At 35.7% G+C, this 16618-nt stretch overlaps 1 protein-coding gene across 1 annotated transcript in view; it reads left to right on the top strand.

Annotated features, from left to right (window-relative positions):
- The window catches only part of LOC107559468 (neurotensin receptor type 1-like), a 47791-nt gene extending 34890 nt beyond the window's left edge, over positions 1–12901 (top strand). The window contains exons 3-4 of the mRNA XM_016243301.1: positions 5391–5475; positions 12460–12901. Coding sequence (XP_016098787.1) covers positions 5391–5475; positions 12460–12709 — 335 coding nt within the window. The 3' untranslated portion in view covers positions 12710–12901. The remainder of the gene's footprint in view (positions 1–5390; positions 5476–12459) is intronic.
- Positions 12902–16618: the final 3717 nt, after the last annotated feature.

Here is a 16618-nt window from a genome sequence, read left to right as displayed (position 1 = left end):
GAATAAAGGCCTTCTGTAGCGAATCCATGTGTTTTTGTAAGAAAAATATCCATATTTCAAACGTAATAAACACTTTTCTCTTACTTCTGATATTTGTCATACGTGGAAGCCGTTCCGGCGGATGACGTAAGACATCGGCATTGCGTGATTAGTGACGATTGCGGAGAGAGAACAAAACAAAACGCCGGTCACGAATTAGAAGTACAAACCGAGGATTTGCAAAGAAAAATGTCGGAGGATTTCGATATAAACCAAGAGGAGACTGGTTTTCCTTTGCTAAAGTAAGGAAACTTTGCTTCCTTTGCTCCTATGAACAAACTCGCGAGACTAGCATATCTCAGAGGCATGTGCTGGAGATATTTGTCTTACAAAAACGCATGGATTCACAACAGGAGAACTTTATTCACCCCACGGAGCCGTGTGAGGCACATTTTATTACGGATGCGCGCGCTTTATTTGATGACTTGTGTACTGTTCAACTGCAACACACGCTGATTGCAATGACAGAGCTTGGAATAGCCAGGAACATTTTTTATATAACTCCGACTGGATTCGTCTGAAAGAAGAAAGTCATATAGACCTAGGATTCTTCGAGGGTGAGTAAAAACAGTCTAATTTTCATTTTTGGGTGAACTAACCCTTTAAGCATTTGTTTTTCCAAGTGAAATGCATGTTCTCTCACACTTGACCTAACTACAGTCAATTATTTCCACATCCCCATTATAGGTTGTTAACCTTTTCTTCTCACCATTTCCGATCATGCAGTGTCTGAATAGATCCCGTAGAGTTTGCTAAGAATCAAGCAGTTTGCCCCTAAAACACTTCATCTGTCCGTGTGACAGCGTGAGTGGGTGAGGTGATCCATAGTTGATGTAAGAGCCAGCAAATTGCTGACTGAAAGACTCTAATTAAAGCAAATCTGCAGAGGACACTTTCTTGTGCCCGGCAGGTTTGTACAGGGTCAGAGAGTGTTGGGAGTGCTCTTATCCATTCTTCTCAATTTATCTAATGTTGTCTCAGTTCACTTCTACATCTGTTGAATTTGAATTTATATGGAGTGCTTTTAAAGATCAGAATCAGAATTACTCACTTTCATTCTTGAACTGGATCCAAAGGCACTTAGTGAGACATCTAGAGAAGTTCATAGCAGTAAATCTGCAGTTCTGATGATGTTCTGTATTCAAAGTTCTAAAATGAAAAAGAATAAGAGAAAGATATCAGTTAGGCTAGTGGGGTTTGTAGGGACACAGAACCACAGCAAACCTTTTTCTTTTTAAAAATTTTATACAATCAAGACAAATGTGTGCTCATGATGTGTGCTCGCTGTGTTGTTATTAAATTAAAACTACATTTTAATTGTCAAAATAAAATTGAATTAAATTAAATTACAATTTTTATAAGGAAAAGAAAAAGAAAATTAGAAATGATAACTTGTCAACTATCCAAAACACTAATAAATACTAATAGAATATAAATAATGCTCAAATATCACTGTATTCAGTCAAATGTGAACAAAATGTGAGGATTTCTTTTAAGAAATATTTAAGATAAACAAATGACATATTATTGTGAGAATAAAGTTACAGGAATGTGTATATAGAATTTTGCCAATTACAAACATATTTGCTGATAGGCAGTACAAGTATTTAAGCAATCATTTCAATATAAATAAAAAAGGGTCATAGAAACTGTAACATATTTTAACTTGTTCATCTGTTGTGATGATCTGGACATTTTTCTGAATATTTATGATTAGTCTGCAACTACTTTGTTTCATTGTGTTGTACTTTTATAATTATCTGCCTAATTTATTATCTATAAGTGTTACTTTTTGTCCTTGAAATAAAGTTTCTCTCTTTCGGCTCATTCTTCCTGATGTCAAGTTTTTTTGTTTAATGTGGATAAGATTTTTTTTTTTTTGTACAAAACTGTGTAACAAAATTTCACCCTTGAGGGAATATCTCTTACCGTACCTTCTTAGTGACTGCTTATTTAAGAAGAAAAAAATGTCCTTAAGGGTGGCATCTAACTTCATGACAGCATTTAGGAGAGACAAAGTCAAACAGCAAGCAGAAAGACATCATTACTTATGGATTCACATTTGTAGAGAGAGTGAAAGGAATAGAGGAAGATCTATTCTCATTGGCTTGCAATGTGATTAGGTGCCCATTGACCCTGTGCAAGAACTGTGTCAGGAAGCATCACTCTGACTGAGAAGAGGAAGAGCCATCTCTGGTCCTTTTCAGATGCTAGTAATTGCTGCTCACAAGATATTACACACCATTTTGTATAGCATTTGCTGTTTCTCGACAAATATGCCTGACACAAGCTCCATGAATAATTCAAGTCTTAATCTGCTAAATAAGACTGACCCCCAACCCCCCACCCCCAAGAATGAAAGTGGGTTGGATGCTAAATTTAATGGACAAAATACTGAGTAGCACAGCCTAATTACCATATTCGCAACCTAAAATAATAGAACTAATTAGGTCTTATTAAAGCACAGCACCAGGCAAGATTTTTGTCATTTGTGAATTCATTTATGCATCTATTGATTTCAAATGAAATCAGCACAGACTGGTACAAAAACATGAGATGGACAAACTTGTTTTTGTTTCACGCAGCTCCTGATACTCGCTGAAAATACAGCATTATTGTGTAGGCAGCATGTGTTTGTATGCTGTACACATTATTTATTTGTGTCCACAGCGCTGTCTGAGGCAGTCAGTGTGTTTGTTGCTGTGTAAAGGGCATAATCCTCCTCTGTGAGATGCCACTGATCTGTATTTATGTTTCTTTATAAATCCTAAACTATTTGGAGGAGTGGAATAAGCCAGGCTTTGAGAATAAATAAGTCTGACTGCCTTTTGAAACACACACACACACACACACACACACACACACACACACACACACACATATATATATATATATATATATATATATATATATATATATATACATAACACACGCATGTACCCAAATGCCTTCATTCAGCCTTTCATTTCAAAGTTAATTAGACAAATGAGTGGCTTATTCATTTACTGCTCCATTAATGATAAGATAAGGAGATAGACTGGTGGAATGAGGAGAAAATTAAATTCATCAAAGAAAACAAGATCATTTAGAGTGGTGGTGAAGGATTCGAATTAACCGCAGTGAAAGAGTTACAGCCAAATTGCTTAAAGCAGTTGGCCATTTTGCTGAAGTGTGCTGAAATGAGAAGAGCAACATTTACAAAAATGTTACATAAGCATATTAACTTTTTAACTTTGATAATGTGAAATACTGGGGGCAAAGACTTCTGATAAGCAATTTTGGCTTTCGCAATTATTTTACTGCTCAATATTTTTATGCATCTTAATAAATTATCAAAAGAAAGGACAAAGCTTCCACTCTAATGTGATTGCTGGTGGTGGAAACCCCTGATAACTGAGACAGATTGCCATTTTCAAAAGAAACAAACTGAGGCCAATATTTATCTGTCTCCAGCTTCCTTCTCTTGGGCTTTATCTTTTAATTGCTTCTAGTCTTATATAAAGAAAAACAAATTCAATTTGGGTAACCAGAAGAACCCTGGGCAAGATTTAACCATTCAAGAAAAGCAGAAGAAAACACAAGGACTGTTGTTCATATAATTCACAAAAGTGAAGATTATATGAATCAACATTTCTGCTGACATTTCAAAGGGAAGATGAATCTCTCCATAAATCTCTCTCTTTCGTAGACAAACACACACAATTATATACACACACACACACAGCCATTTAAATCACAAACTGTGTGACAAATGGGTGACTAGTTTGATCCAGAAAGAAATTAAATGCCTATGGTTTTAGCAGTTCTCTGTTTTGGCACTGAGAGATGAACAAATTAGCTTGAAGTGAACTAGTGCTTGGTTGTAATGAAATTGATGTAAAATCCCATGCCAAGCTTATATTATCCATAGTTCTGTTAAACAGTATAACAACAAATTATTTGCTATTTTGCTGCACATAAAATAATGGTAGATCATATAACAGAATATTTAGTTATGTTGCAGGAAGTAAATATACAGTATATGCTGCCACTGCTAACTTACATTAACAATCAGTTTGTCCTAAACAGTCCTCTCTCATATGTAGCATGAGAAAAAGTGATTCATTCTTGTGAATCATTTTATTCAGAATATCGATGGACAGGTTAAAAAAATGATCCCCCCAAAAAATCCCTGTACTATATTTTTGACTATGTTATATTTCTCAATAGCTTTACTGCAGTTTGCCTATTTAAAATGAAAAATTAAATGCTTTATTGTCCGAAAGGGCCAAATAAAACACAAGGAATTTTAAAACTCTTTATACACATAAATGAACAAATAACACAAAAAACTATTAATGTATTCATATTTTACTTATATTAATAAATGTATTAATATATATAAAAAATGTATATATTTTTTTATATATTATATTAGATTTAAATATATTATTTAAAAAAAAACAGGTTAAAAACCAATTGGTATTTCATTATATAAAAAAAGTTGACTATTAAATGATTACTAAATGCTTCCGAACATATTTGAACAAACAAAATATTGAGTATGAATTAGTGTGTACTAGAACAGAGACAGTGTTCTAGTACACCCTAATATTTAATAGTCCTTTCCCCCCCCCAATAAAATATAATTACTGCCAATTGTTTTTAACAACATGACCAAGGCAGTCAATAATACCTGGAATATGTTAACATTCACATTCATCTCAATGGATGCCGCAGATCCGATCCAGCCGTACATGATTTATAATCTGCCATATTTGCATTAGGGTTTATTCACGTAACACAGGCAAAATAAATTGCTATGTAAAGCCATCTGTGCTTAAATCATATTCAACTGTCTGACAATGTGACAATGTGCATACGAATGGTTGTTCATACAGCTTACACAGAAATTCATTCTGCTTGTGTTTCCTGAATAAGGCATATAATGTTGAAGCCAACTAAAAAAATGATATGGACAAAGTGTGAGGAAACAGATTTAGGAAGCAAATGTGTGCCACCACTGCCTCACACTATACAAGAGATCAATAGCCTTGTTCCTCTAGTCAAAAGCCTCATACAAAGACACAACAGAGATTAGTGAGTCAATTCCTGCTTGACTCGGATCCGACCTGGATAAATTGAAATGGGATCGGTAAAGGATCAGAGAAAAATAAATGGCTCATGTAAAATTGGCAGAAATGAATCCATTTCTGTCAGGAAACAAATTATGAGTCATCTGTTTCTACCAAATTTCATACCGAAACCGCCAGCAGAGCTCTTGAAATCGGTTCATTTACATATATTGCACAAAGGTTGTACTGCTTATTATCACTATGTTTTACCTATTATTTTTATTTTATGCTCCACAGGTGCCGTGGTCATTGCTTTTGTGGTGTGCTGGCTGCCATATCATGCCCGAAGACTAATGTACTGCTATATCACTGAATGGACACCGTAAGTTTCAATTCAAAGAAAACTCAACTGTAAAACTTTCTCTAAAATTTGAGATTTGCATTCTCTTACTGGACAAGTATACAAGTACACATGAAGCACAAAAATGCCTGACAGGTCAGAAGACTCTTCACATCGACCAGGGAGGACTCAGGAAGCAGGGCAGGAACCAACTCGACAAACACACAGACAAGGCAACAGGGAAGACAGGAGATAAACACCGATCAAAAGAAAGAACTTGCAAAACAATGACTAGGAAGGATAAACAAGAAAACAAAGGGGGAAAAAAGTAATAAAATAAGTTCTAGAAATATTTAACAGACTTATGAAAACAGAGGATAACAAAAGGGAAAAAGCTGAGAATAAATGACTAGAACTAACCAAAAGGTTAAGAACTACATCACAAGACTAGAACTAGGCTATTAACTAAACTCAGGAACAAATAAAAACTAGAATTTAAAAGGAGGGCAAAAACAAAACCAGACTGGATGCAAAACACTGAAAGGCAAACTCCAACAAGACACAAGCAAGGAGAATGCACATGAAGCTCACACAAAACAAGCCAGCAAAGACCAGAGGGAAATTAGTACAATATAAAGGGATCAGAGCACACCAGGATCAGGTGAACACAATTGGACAAACATGGACTAAACAAGGGGGCGTGGTGATTGAAAATGAGGTGGCAGGACAAAAGGAGCACATGGCCAACACAAACAAAGACACAGCCATGTGCTCAGGCACAAAATAAACAAAGATACATTCAACAAAGACAGGACAGACAAGACTGTCAGGGCAGGATCCTGACATGCTGAGCTTATAGATGCACAAGTGTAACTGCAATTCCTGACCAGTATCAAATTCCTCTGTTTTTAAGAGAAAGTTGCTGAAGTCCAAGAGCTTCTTATAAATAACATAAAGAAACTTATACAAAAGAATAGTTATAGCCTGTAGCTAGCTCACCACAAACTATAGCTCCACATATCAATGCTTTGTTCTGGGCAGCACCTACCAACAGCAGTGCACATAAATCTTGATGTATCTGGCTGTAGTAGTGATTTCTAGGAGTTTTCTTCAATGATTTAATGCCGGATCGATAAATATGTGCCATGTGCTCCAACACTCATCTTATAATTCATATGGAGCAGCACTACATACATCGTGCAAACTAATCTGAACAGCCTGTCAGCTTGTACATGTGATTTTTATCAGTGGCTGACTGCACACAGATTTATGCTGTGGTGAGCTTCCTCAAGCATATGCTGATAAATGAGGAGACGTTTTTATGATTCAGTGCACGTGTCACCTCATTGGAAGACCGGTGTCCAGAAAAATATGGCATTTGAACCCCTGCTGAAAATTTTTGATAATAATTACAACTAGATTTAGAAATATGAGTGGTGCTTGCCTATTCAAAACTAGTTTAGATTAGACAGCTCAGACCCCTTACTTTGTAATTCTAGAGGATTTTAGAAAATAATTCTATTGGGTTTTTGGTGTGGAGTTTTGTCATTCACAAGGTGAAGAAACTTTTTGCAATACCCCTCTGCTTAGCAAGCCACACAATTTAGTTATCAAACCAAAGAGCAACTTATATGCCAAAATGCAATACCCTAAATATGAACAGTAACAATAGTAATGCTTGTCCACAAAACGAAATACATGATTAAGGATAGGTATGAGAGCTGTACATTTCGGCTGATGTATTGATTGCAAAGGTTACATTTTTTATAGCGGAAGTTCTTTAATATGTGCCGGTGAGATGAGGTAGTGCTTGATGTTATAGTACGTTTGAAGTTTTAGTAAAGCAGAAAAAAAACTGAAGATGAGGAGTGAAGATATGAGAGGAATCGAAGATGTTGGGAGGCAGCATTAAGGTTTTCATAAAGAATCAATATGATGGCAAATGTGTCAAAATAAAAATGTGGATGTTATGGATGAATACGAGCCTCCTAATGACAATCTACCAGTTTATTTTTATTTATTTAAGGTCTTTTAATTTATAAGAAAACTATGAGAAGAGATTAGGACATGCGAGTCTTGCATGCATGTATTTCAATATTACAAACTAAACTGCTGCAGAATAACTCTGGTTGCTGTATAATATTCTCAACCTCCTATACAGCCACTGAATTCATTCATCTTTCATTAAAATCACAGAAAAAGATCAGTCTGTCAGATTTATGATTCTTCCCAGTCTAAGTGCCGTTTAGCTTTTTCTCATGCAGGGCTCATCATCATTGTTGCCTTAGGGAAAACAAAAGCTTCACCCAGATGACCAAATAAATATTATCTTTAAAGATACATTGCATATGAATTATTATACTCATTATTCATACTTTAAAGGACTTCAAGCTTAAATAATAGTTTTCATATTTTAAATGTATTTATGAAGTGTCTTGTGAAGACTGAATTTATGATAAAAGCATTACATTTTAAATAAAATATAAGTGTAGAATGCATATATGGAGAGCTAAAGGGCAGACATCAGTCTCATAAGTCATCAGAGGCAAACTCTTATTTCCTAAGCCATCTGATGTGTTTTTTTTTCTTTCCTCTGCAGGGTTTCAGAAATATAGCTAGTGCTTTTTATTAGCAGATGAATGGGCAGATATTAAGGTCATTAAGGTCAGGCATTGTTACTAGCTTAGATGGCATGGCCACAGACTGTTTATAAAATGCCTGATGTATGTTCCACACAAAAATTGTAAGAGCTTTTAGAAAACATCAAGCCCTAATTTGATTGGCTGGGGTATAGATTTTTATCAGCCCCAAGGGAAAGTTGAAAGTTTTTTGTATGTGACGACGAGACAGGAGCCCAAGGGATATAAGATTGTTCATGAGATTGCGCTGGGGCAGGTCAGCTTCATTTGAAGCATTTCACATTAATATTACTCACACACACTCAAATCTCTATGCAAAATCTTTATTTCTCTCTTCCATTCCTGGGAAAATTGCTCTCTATTTCAGCACAACAAAACGTTCAAAATAATTACATACAGCACATCAAAGTCATCACAAACAAGCAGATTTCAATTTGCATGGGACATAGCATATACATAAACATTTTATGTACAAAAATTTAGGGTTAAAATTAGTTTTTTTTCCAATGTATTTGAAAGAAAGTCACTTATGCTCACAAAAAATGCATTTATTTGATCAAAATATTTCAAAAGAATGTTCAAAAGAACAGCATATATTTTAAATAGAAATCTTTTCTCACAATGTAAATGTCTTTACTGTAACTTTTGAACAATGTTATTATGCATCCTTGCTGAATAAAAGTATTAATTTATTTAAAAATATTATATGACATAATAGATAAGGATTTCTGAATGTTGTAGGCAAATTAAGACAGAGAGAAAAAGCATGTTTTAGGGGAAAGATAAAATAGATATGAACTAACCATGAGTCATCTACAGCCATTAGCAAAAATTGCTTCCGGTTTAATAAAAGCTTTTTATGTAGTGCAATAATGGAGAGAGAAGTAAAGCTGAACACTGAGATGTCTTTGAGAGCTGAGTAGCAAACTGAATTTACAAATAATTACAAGTACACCATATAGCATGATGTGTGTCTGTGTGTTATTTTATGTAAAGGGAAAAAAGGATCGGTTGAATGAAGATCATCGTCATCATGTTTGTTTATACTAGGGCTGTCAACAGATTAAAATTTTTAATCAAATTAATCACACCCTTTTTCTGTGATTAATCGCAATTAATCACACACTTCATGAAATTAAGCATAGACCATTTATCTTGTTTCAAATGTTATTTACAATTTTTTTTTTCATTATTTGCTATATCCAGCAAAGTAAACCAAAAGACTGAAGGGTGATTGTCAAAAACTATATTTTCTGCAAGCTTTTTTGAAGATAAATTTAGATGTCTTTCCAAAAAAGGACACTTAGAAACTCCAAAAGGACACCAAATAACCAAATGATATAAGGAGCCCATATAAGCACATATGAAGGAAAATAAAATCAGAATTGTATAGTATGTTGTAACGTAGTTCATAAGTCGGGAAGAAGGAGGCAGGAACCGGCGAACATTTACACAAACTTTAATAATAAAATTAACACAAAATAGCGCGACAGCCCCTCGCGGACGACTGCCGCGCACAACTAAACCAACACACAAAATAAAATCCAGGCCTGGTCCTCTCTCATCTTTCACTGTCGTCACTCCTCCTTTGTATCCTTCCGGAGCTCCTCCGTGAGACTCGAGACCGGTGAGTGGCGCAGGTGTCGCTCATTATCACTTACTCCACCGGCCTCGCTCTGTTCCCACGGCTCTCGGCCCCGCCCCTCTCGTCACATATGTGTACAGTGCAACAGCAAGGAGCTTTTTTACATTTTAGAGAAGTCAAGTTGCGATACCGAACAGGACCACATGGAGATGCCAAAAACTCCTAAACCACAGCCTGCTGACTGCATATATCTACTACAGTACACTGATCTATTCAGAATAACTAAACACAGCAACATACACATGACAAATCAAAACATTATCGTGAATGTGTGTGGAAACAACGTGAATGAACAGAAATGTCTGTGCCTGTGTATAAATACAATCTGCGATCAATGAGTCAAGAGCACTCATACATGCATTGATATTACGGACTCACGCCTGCTTATTGTACGACTCCTGTACGCCACCACAATCGTCTATACCTTTATTGCAGTCTTCATTCATCAAAACTTAGCGAGACACTGGTTATCCAGTCGAAAACATGTAGTTTGCACCTCATCTGTGTTGTGGTGGGATGTGTTGACAATCCGTTCAGTCTGTACTTCACACACATACTACACATGCTCGTGCTCTTCAGAGACAATCACACAATATGACAGAGCTCCTGTTTTAAAGCGAAACACACTGAAATAATTCACTGAAAACTCTGTTCTCTCTGCAATCTCTGACGTAATCAGCCTGGTTTCCTTTATATTAGCGCTGTTTTGGACGGATTGTTTGAATGCATTCGCTCACTGGATCATTGGTCTGAAAACTTTCCCAGAGTTTAGCAGCTTACAATGATCTGATCGCAAACAGAGAAGCAAAATTGAGTTAAAGGGTTAGAATAGATATTGTGCTAAAGTAATTTTGCTTTAATTGCGTTAAATTATTTTAAAATTAAAAATGAATCGCATGCGTTAATGTTGACAGCCCTAGTTTATACCCACAGAAGGTGACGTAAAAAATACCCTATTTTTATCAGAAATTAAACTGCAAAGATGAAAGACCCTTACCTTCATAATGGCAACTCTTTTCCATGTAGTTGCATTGAATGGGGACTGAAGCTTTTAAACTTCAAAAAGAATAATTAAAGTCGCAAGCAGCATTGAAAGTGCCCTCGCACCCGGAGCCACCTCCACCCGGTGGCCATATGAAAATAGTGAACAGTGGGCAATATGCATTTAAAGTGGAAAATATAGGAGGAATATATCAAAGTCATTTATATGGGCCAGGACTTTTACCAAACAAGTGAAGTTTGCTGCAGATTGAACTTAGTATGTTTGAGTTAGTGTAAAACATGACATATCCTGTTTCCAACAGGTGGCTCTATGATTATAACTGAATATTGGCCTTTAGATGTCTTCAGGCCAGGACTCTTATGAAATGTGTGAAGTTTGGGTCAGATTGGACATTGTATGCATGAGTTAGAGCAACTTCCTGTTTCATGGCACTTAGTAATTGTTGCTAGCATGTTTGACTCTCAATAACTTATTTTAGTGTGTTGCTAATAGTGCATCACAGTGTTAAACATGACACTTCCTGTTGATAGTAGATGGAGCTGTGACTATAACTGAATATTGGCATGTAGATGTGTTCAGGCCAGGACTCTTATCAAACATGTTAAGTTTGGGGCAGATTGGACATTGCATGCCTATATATTACAGCAACTTCCTGTTTCATTGTATTAATAGCATGCTTTATCAAATAAGCTAAGTGTTGCTAACATGCTTTACTATATTTCTAGCATGTTGCATATTAAGTTTGGGGCAGATTGGACACTGCATGCCTACAGCGACTTCCTGTTTCATTGCATCAATAGCGTGTTTTAGCACTTAGATAAGTGTTTCTAGCACATTTTAACATGTTTCTAGCATGTTGCTAGCCTATTTAGCACTTGCTGACGCTTTATAATATGTTGCTAGGAGTCCATAACAGTGTTAAACATGTCACTTCCTGTTGCCAGCAGGTGGTGCTATGACTATAACTGAATATGGGCATGGACATGTGTTCAGGACAGAACTCCTATCAAATGTGTGAAGTTTTGGGCAGATTGGATATTGTTTGCCTGAGTGACAGCAACTTCCTGTTTCATGGCGAAACATCAAATTTGTCAGGCTGCCAGGGACACGCCCTTCGAGGCAAACTCAAGATCTTCACAATTTAGCATCACAAAGGCCTTATGACTACACTCACCAAATTTGAAGATGATCCAATTAAAACTGTAGGAGGAGTTTGATAAAGTACAAGCCCTGAACGTGGAAAAATCTGCACAAAAATCGTAGAGGAAATTCAAAATGACTTCCTGTTGCATTTAGAACTTCGTTCCAAGAGGTATTGGAATTCTTTGAAATTTTATAGGTGGTGCTATCAAGCCATTTTGCCACGCCCAATTCTGAAACCCATATCAGATGTAAATTTTCACAAGCTCTGATGTGTGTGCAGCATTCCGTGAGTTTTCGAGCATGTTTAGGCCCTCAAAAATGCGATTCACTTTGGAGAAGCAGAAGAAGAAGAAACAGAACTATTCCAAGAGGGTCCTCGCACCATTGGTGCTCGGGCCCTAAATAAATTATAAAATTACAAATTGTAATTGAAACAGAATTTTAAATTTTTGGATAAACCATTACCTTTACATTGTTTTACAATAATATATTGGTTCTGTGTAATAATAATATCCATGACTCTGGTTCAAATAAAAAAATATTTTTATATGCATGATAATGCTGTACCAACAAACTGTATTTTTTCTCATCCACAGTGCTCTCTTCGATTTCTACCACTACTTCTACATGTGCACCAATGTGCTCTTTTATGTCAGCTCGGCCATCAACCCCATCCTGTACAACCTTGTCTCAGCCAATTACCGGCAAATTTTTTTTTCCACACTTCGCTACCTAATCCTGCCATGCCGCCATAAGAAACAGAAGCGTGTTCTCACCAGACACTCTATCAGCATCTGCAGCAACCAGACCTTCTCCACCAGTGTCATCAAAGAAACCATTTACTGAATGCTGTCAAGATTCAGCCATTCCATTTCTCTGTTTCACTCAGCCAAGGAGAGACCACTGAAGTGAAGAATGTTTTCATATTGAGTTATTATTACAAGAATTCATTATGTCCATGCAACTGAATCACCATATGAAGCTTATAAATGTTGCAGAACTGGCAACAGAGACACTTATAATGTTTATGGGAGGAAATGTAGCACCAAATACACACAAAAAACAATGTGCCAAAACAGTGTAAATACAAAAAAAAAAAAAAGTAAATAAAATAAGCTAATGTATATCCAGATTATTTCTCATTCAAAATATGAAATAAATCCATCTTGGTGAGTGAAAAGAGAAAAATATTATGACGGGAACAGACTGCAGACAGTCTCTATTGTATACACAGAGTCTTTATATCCATTTTATATAATTTACCAACACTGGAACAACTGTGAACACAAGGACATACACCTTTTTTTATTTCATTCACTGGTGCACATCAGGGGCTTTCAAAGCAGAGGCTGCTATTGTCAAAGACGTGACTCTTGCTCGCAACACACCGAGACATTGTCGCCGTTCCGTCACCTTAGCAACAGTGTATGTGTAAAAAAGGCAGCGCTCTTGTGTGCAAACTGGAGAAGAGTGCAGGATGACGGGCATAAATGATTCTCTCATTCTAAAGTAGCTTCATTTAAACACTGCCTTGTTCTGCAATTTGCAAAGAGAGAAGGGAGAGTCTTCAGATTGCAATGATAGAATGTGTAACAGGCTCACTGGAAAAACATGCCTCTACCTAAACATAGAATTCACTGCAATTTCCAGCTGAAATGAACACTATCAGCAATAAAACAACAATTTTTATTCCTTTTTACACAAATTATGATTACAGGGGCAGTTTATTTCACAAATGCTTTTGTTACCATTATCAGTTAGGTTTAAGGCTTGATAAAAGCTTTTTATCTGCAACAAGTAGTGCAATAATGGAGAAAGTAAAGCAGAACACTATGATTTCATAGAGAGTTGAGCAGCAAACTGAATCTGCAAATAATTTGAATTTACTCATGCACACCATATAGCACGATGTGTGTTTGTGTATTACTTTATTTAAAAGGGGGAAAAAACATTGGTTGAAAAAAGATCATCGTCATCATGTTTCTTAATACCCACAAAAATTAAAAAGATCTTAGATTGTTGTGTAAACCATTACCTTAACATTGCTTTGCAATAATATATTTATTTATTAAAAAAAATTTATTCACAAAATTCTGATTCAGTTTCAGGTTAAAACATGTAGAAAAAAGTTAAGTAAAAATAATTTTATACAATTGGTATATAGTGTACTACTATTTGTGGTACAATATTTTCAAACGTGATAGAGCATTAACCTTTTAGCACCACTCACCAGAACATTTAATTTCCATTGCTGCGATACCATTCCATTGCTTGTTAAATTCAGGGTCATCTGTTTTGGGGAAAATTTAATGCGGTTTTAACATTACTCAGAGGACTTTTCACTTTGAATGTGCCACAAAAATTGCAAGAGGCAAATTAATATCATTTTGCATACACAGGCATGGATTTTCAATGAGCCTTGGTTGAGAATATGTGTTGCTGAAGGAAAACGGAAAAGCAGCACACAATAAAAGTTCAGCTCATATCTTTTAAACTCTGTTCAGACTTGTGGACACTTTTGATTTTAGCTTTATATCAAACTCTCATAAGTCACAGGGAACCATTTAGAGAGAGCTGCATGGACCAGAATAGTAGACAGAGGGCCTGTGACAATGATAATAATAATATAATGGATAATAATGGATAATGGAATGTGATAATACTAAAGGAAGTAAAAGAAAAATGGGAAATTTGAGAATGCAGCTTTTTTCTTGTGCCTTAGAGGTGAGGATGAGTAAGACGAGGAAGCTCTCTAGTTCATTGTGCAGTATAGATAATTGATTTCATGCTGATACAAAATTAGACTAAAAAAACGGTAGAAATTTAGTTTAATGTTCCTTTAATTGTCCTAGACTTGCAGTCTACCTGACACCTAGCGTTGTGGATGAATTATTTAGCTAAATTAGTAATTTTCAGTTACTGATGCCATTGGCCAGCCACAATTAATTTAATTCACAAGTCAAAGTATTCTATAACAAAGTAGTTATCAATATAAAATAAGTAATATTCATCTGGTCATGTGATTGCAACATGGCCTCCCCATGATTTGACCAGTTCCATGTAAAATAAACATGGCTCCTGATTTGACTGGATTTTTTATGTGTGTGTATATATATATATATATATACATACATACATACACACATATATATATATATTTATATATATTTATATGGACCACATTTTGGTGCTGTCTTGTTGAAATCCATCCACATGAACCATCATGAGTGAACTCTAAAGAACATGGTAGATATTCACAGCAGGGAGGAAGCTGAGCACTTGAGTGTAGTTGTAGACCGTTGTGTTGAAGTATACTGAATAGAAAAAGAGTGCATAACCTGCGGGTGTGATGGCCAGGGCTGTAAGGGTACAGCAAGCAACATAAAAATAAGAAAATGAGAAAGTGAACTGTATGAGAGACCACCCGCTGAGGCTGTAGAGAATACAAGACCAACACAGTAAGAAAAGTTAAAATGTTTGTTTGATGGCTCTCTGGGGTATCCTGACAAATAACAGCCATGTGGCACATCAAACAAACTCATTTTGTTTCGCTATGACTTATATTGTAATTCTATTGTTGTTGCCTTCAAATCGATACCTTTTCTATGTGAGCCTGAAAAAAGCCTGCACTGTAACTCATTTTTATAGCGTTAAACTGACTTTGTAGTGTTTTAGATCAGTGGTAATCAGATTCACAGTTTACATGCCTTTAGACTGTGCCTCCATGCTCAGTGTCATAAATCACATAAATGAATTCAAAACCCATCTGAATTGATGTTGAATGAATCAATATAATGTACATCCCACTGTTGACGTTAACTCTGTTGTGGTGTTCAAAATAATACTGCAGTTAATACTGGATTTTAATATATGTATTGGTGTTGATGTGTATCATTATTATTTCCTTAAGACTAAAATTCTGATTTTTATGATGTGTTCCATTTTAATAGGGGAATACTTGTGAATAATAAATTGTTCAAAAGGCTTTTCTTATTCATCACACTTTAAATGTGTATTAAGTTTGTGATGTTTAATAATGGTTTTCTGCCAATCCATTATAATCCACTAAAATTTAATGAGTTTGTTTTGCAAATAATTGAATAAAAATGAAATTATGTTTCTCTTGGGACTCAATTTGTATTAGTCAGACCATTAAAAGTACAAACCCAATTCCAAAAAAGTTGGGACACTGTACAAATTGTGAGTAAAAAAGGAATGGAATAATTTACAAATCTCATAAACTTATATTTTATTCACAATAGAATATAGATAACATATCAAATGTTGAAAGTGAGACATTTTAAAATGTCATGCCAAATATTGGCTCATTTTGGATTTCATGAGAGCTACACATTCCAAAAAAGTTGGGACAGGTAGCAATAAGAGGCCGGAAAAGTTAAATGTACATATAAGGAACAGCTGGAGGACCAATTTGCAACTTATTAGGTCAATTGGCAACATGATTGGGTATAAAAAGAGCCTCTCAGCATGGCAGTGTCTCTTAGAAGTCAAGATGGGCAGAGGATCACCAATTCCCCCAATGCTGCGGCGAAAAATAGTGGAGCAATATCAGAAAGGAGTTTCTCAGAGAAAAATTGCAAAGAGTTTAAAGTTATCATCATCTACAGTGCATAATATCATCCAAAGATTCAGAGAATCTGGAACAATCTCTGTGCGTAAGGGTCAAGGCCGGAAAACCATACTGGATGCCCGTGATCTTCGGGCCCTTAGACGGCACTGCATCACATACAGAAA

This window comes from Sinocyclocheilus grahami, unplaced genomic scaffold (genome assembly GCF_001515645.1).
Source record: "Sinocyclocheilus grahami isolate Dianchi unplaced genomic scaffold, SAMN03320097.WGS_v1.1 scaffold687.1, whole genome shotgun sequence".
Classification (NCBI taxonomy): Eukaryota; Metazoa; Chordata; class Actinopteri; order Cypriniformes; family Cyprinidae; genus Sinocyclocheilus; species Sinocyclocheilus grahami.
The sequence above is the reverse complement of the archived record's forward strand: the minus strand, read 5'-3'. Positions and strand labels throughout refer to the sequence as shown.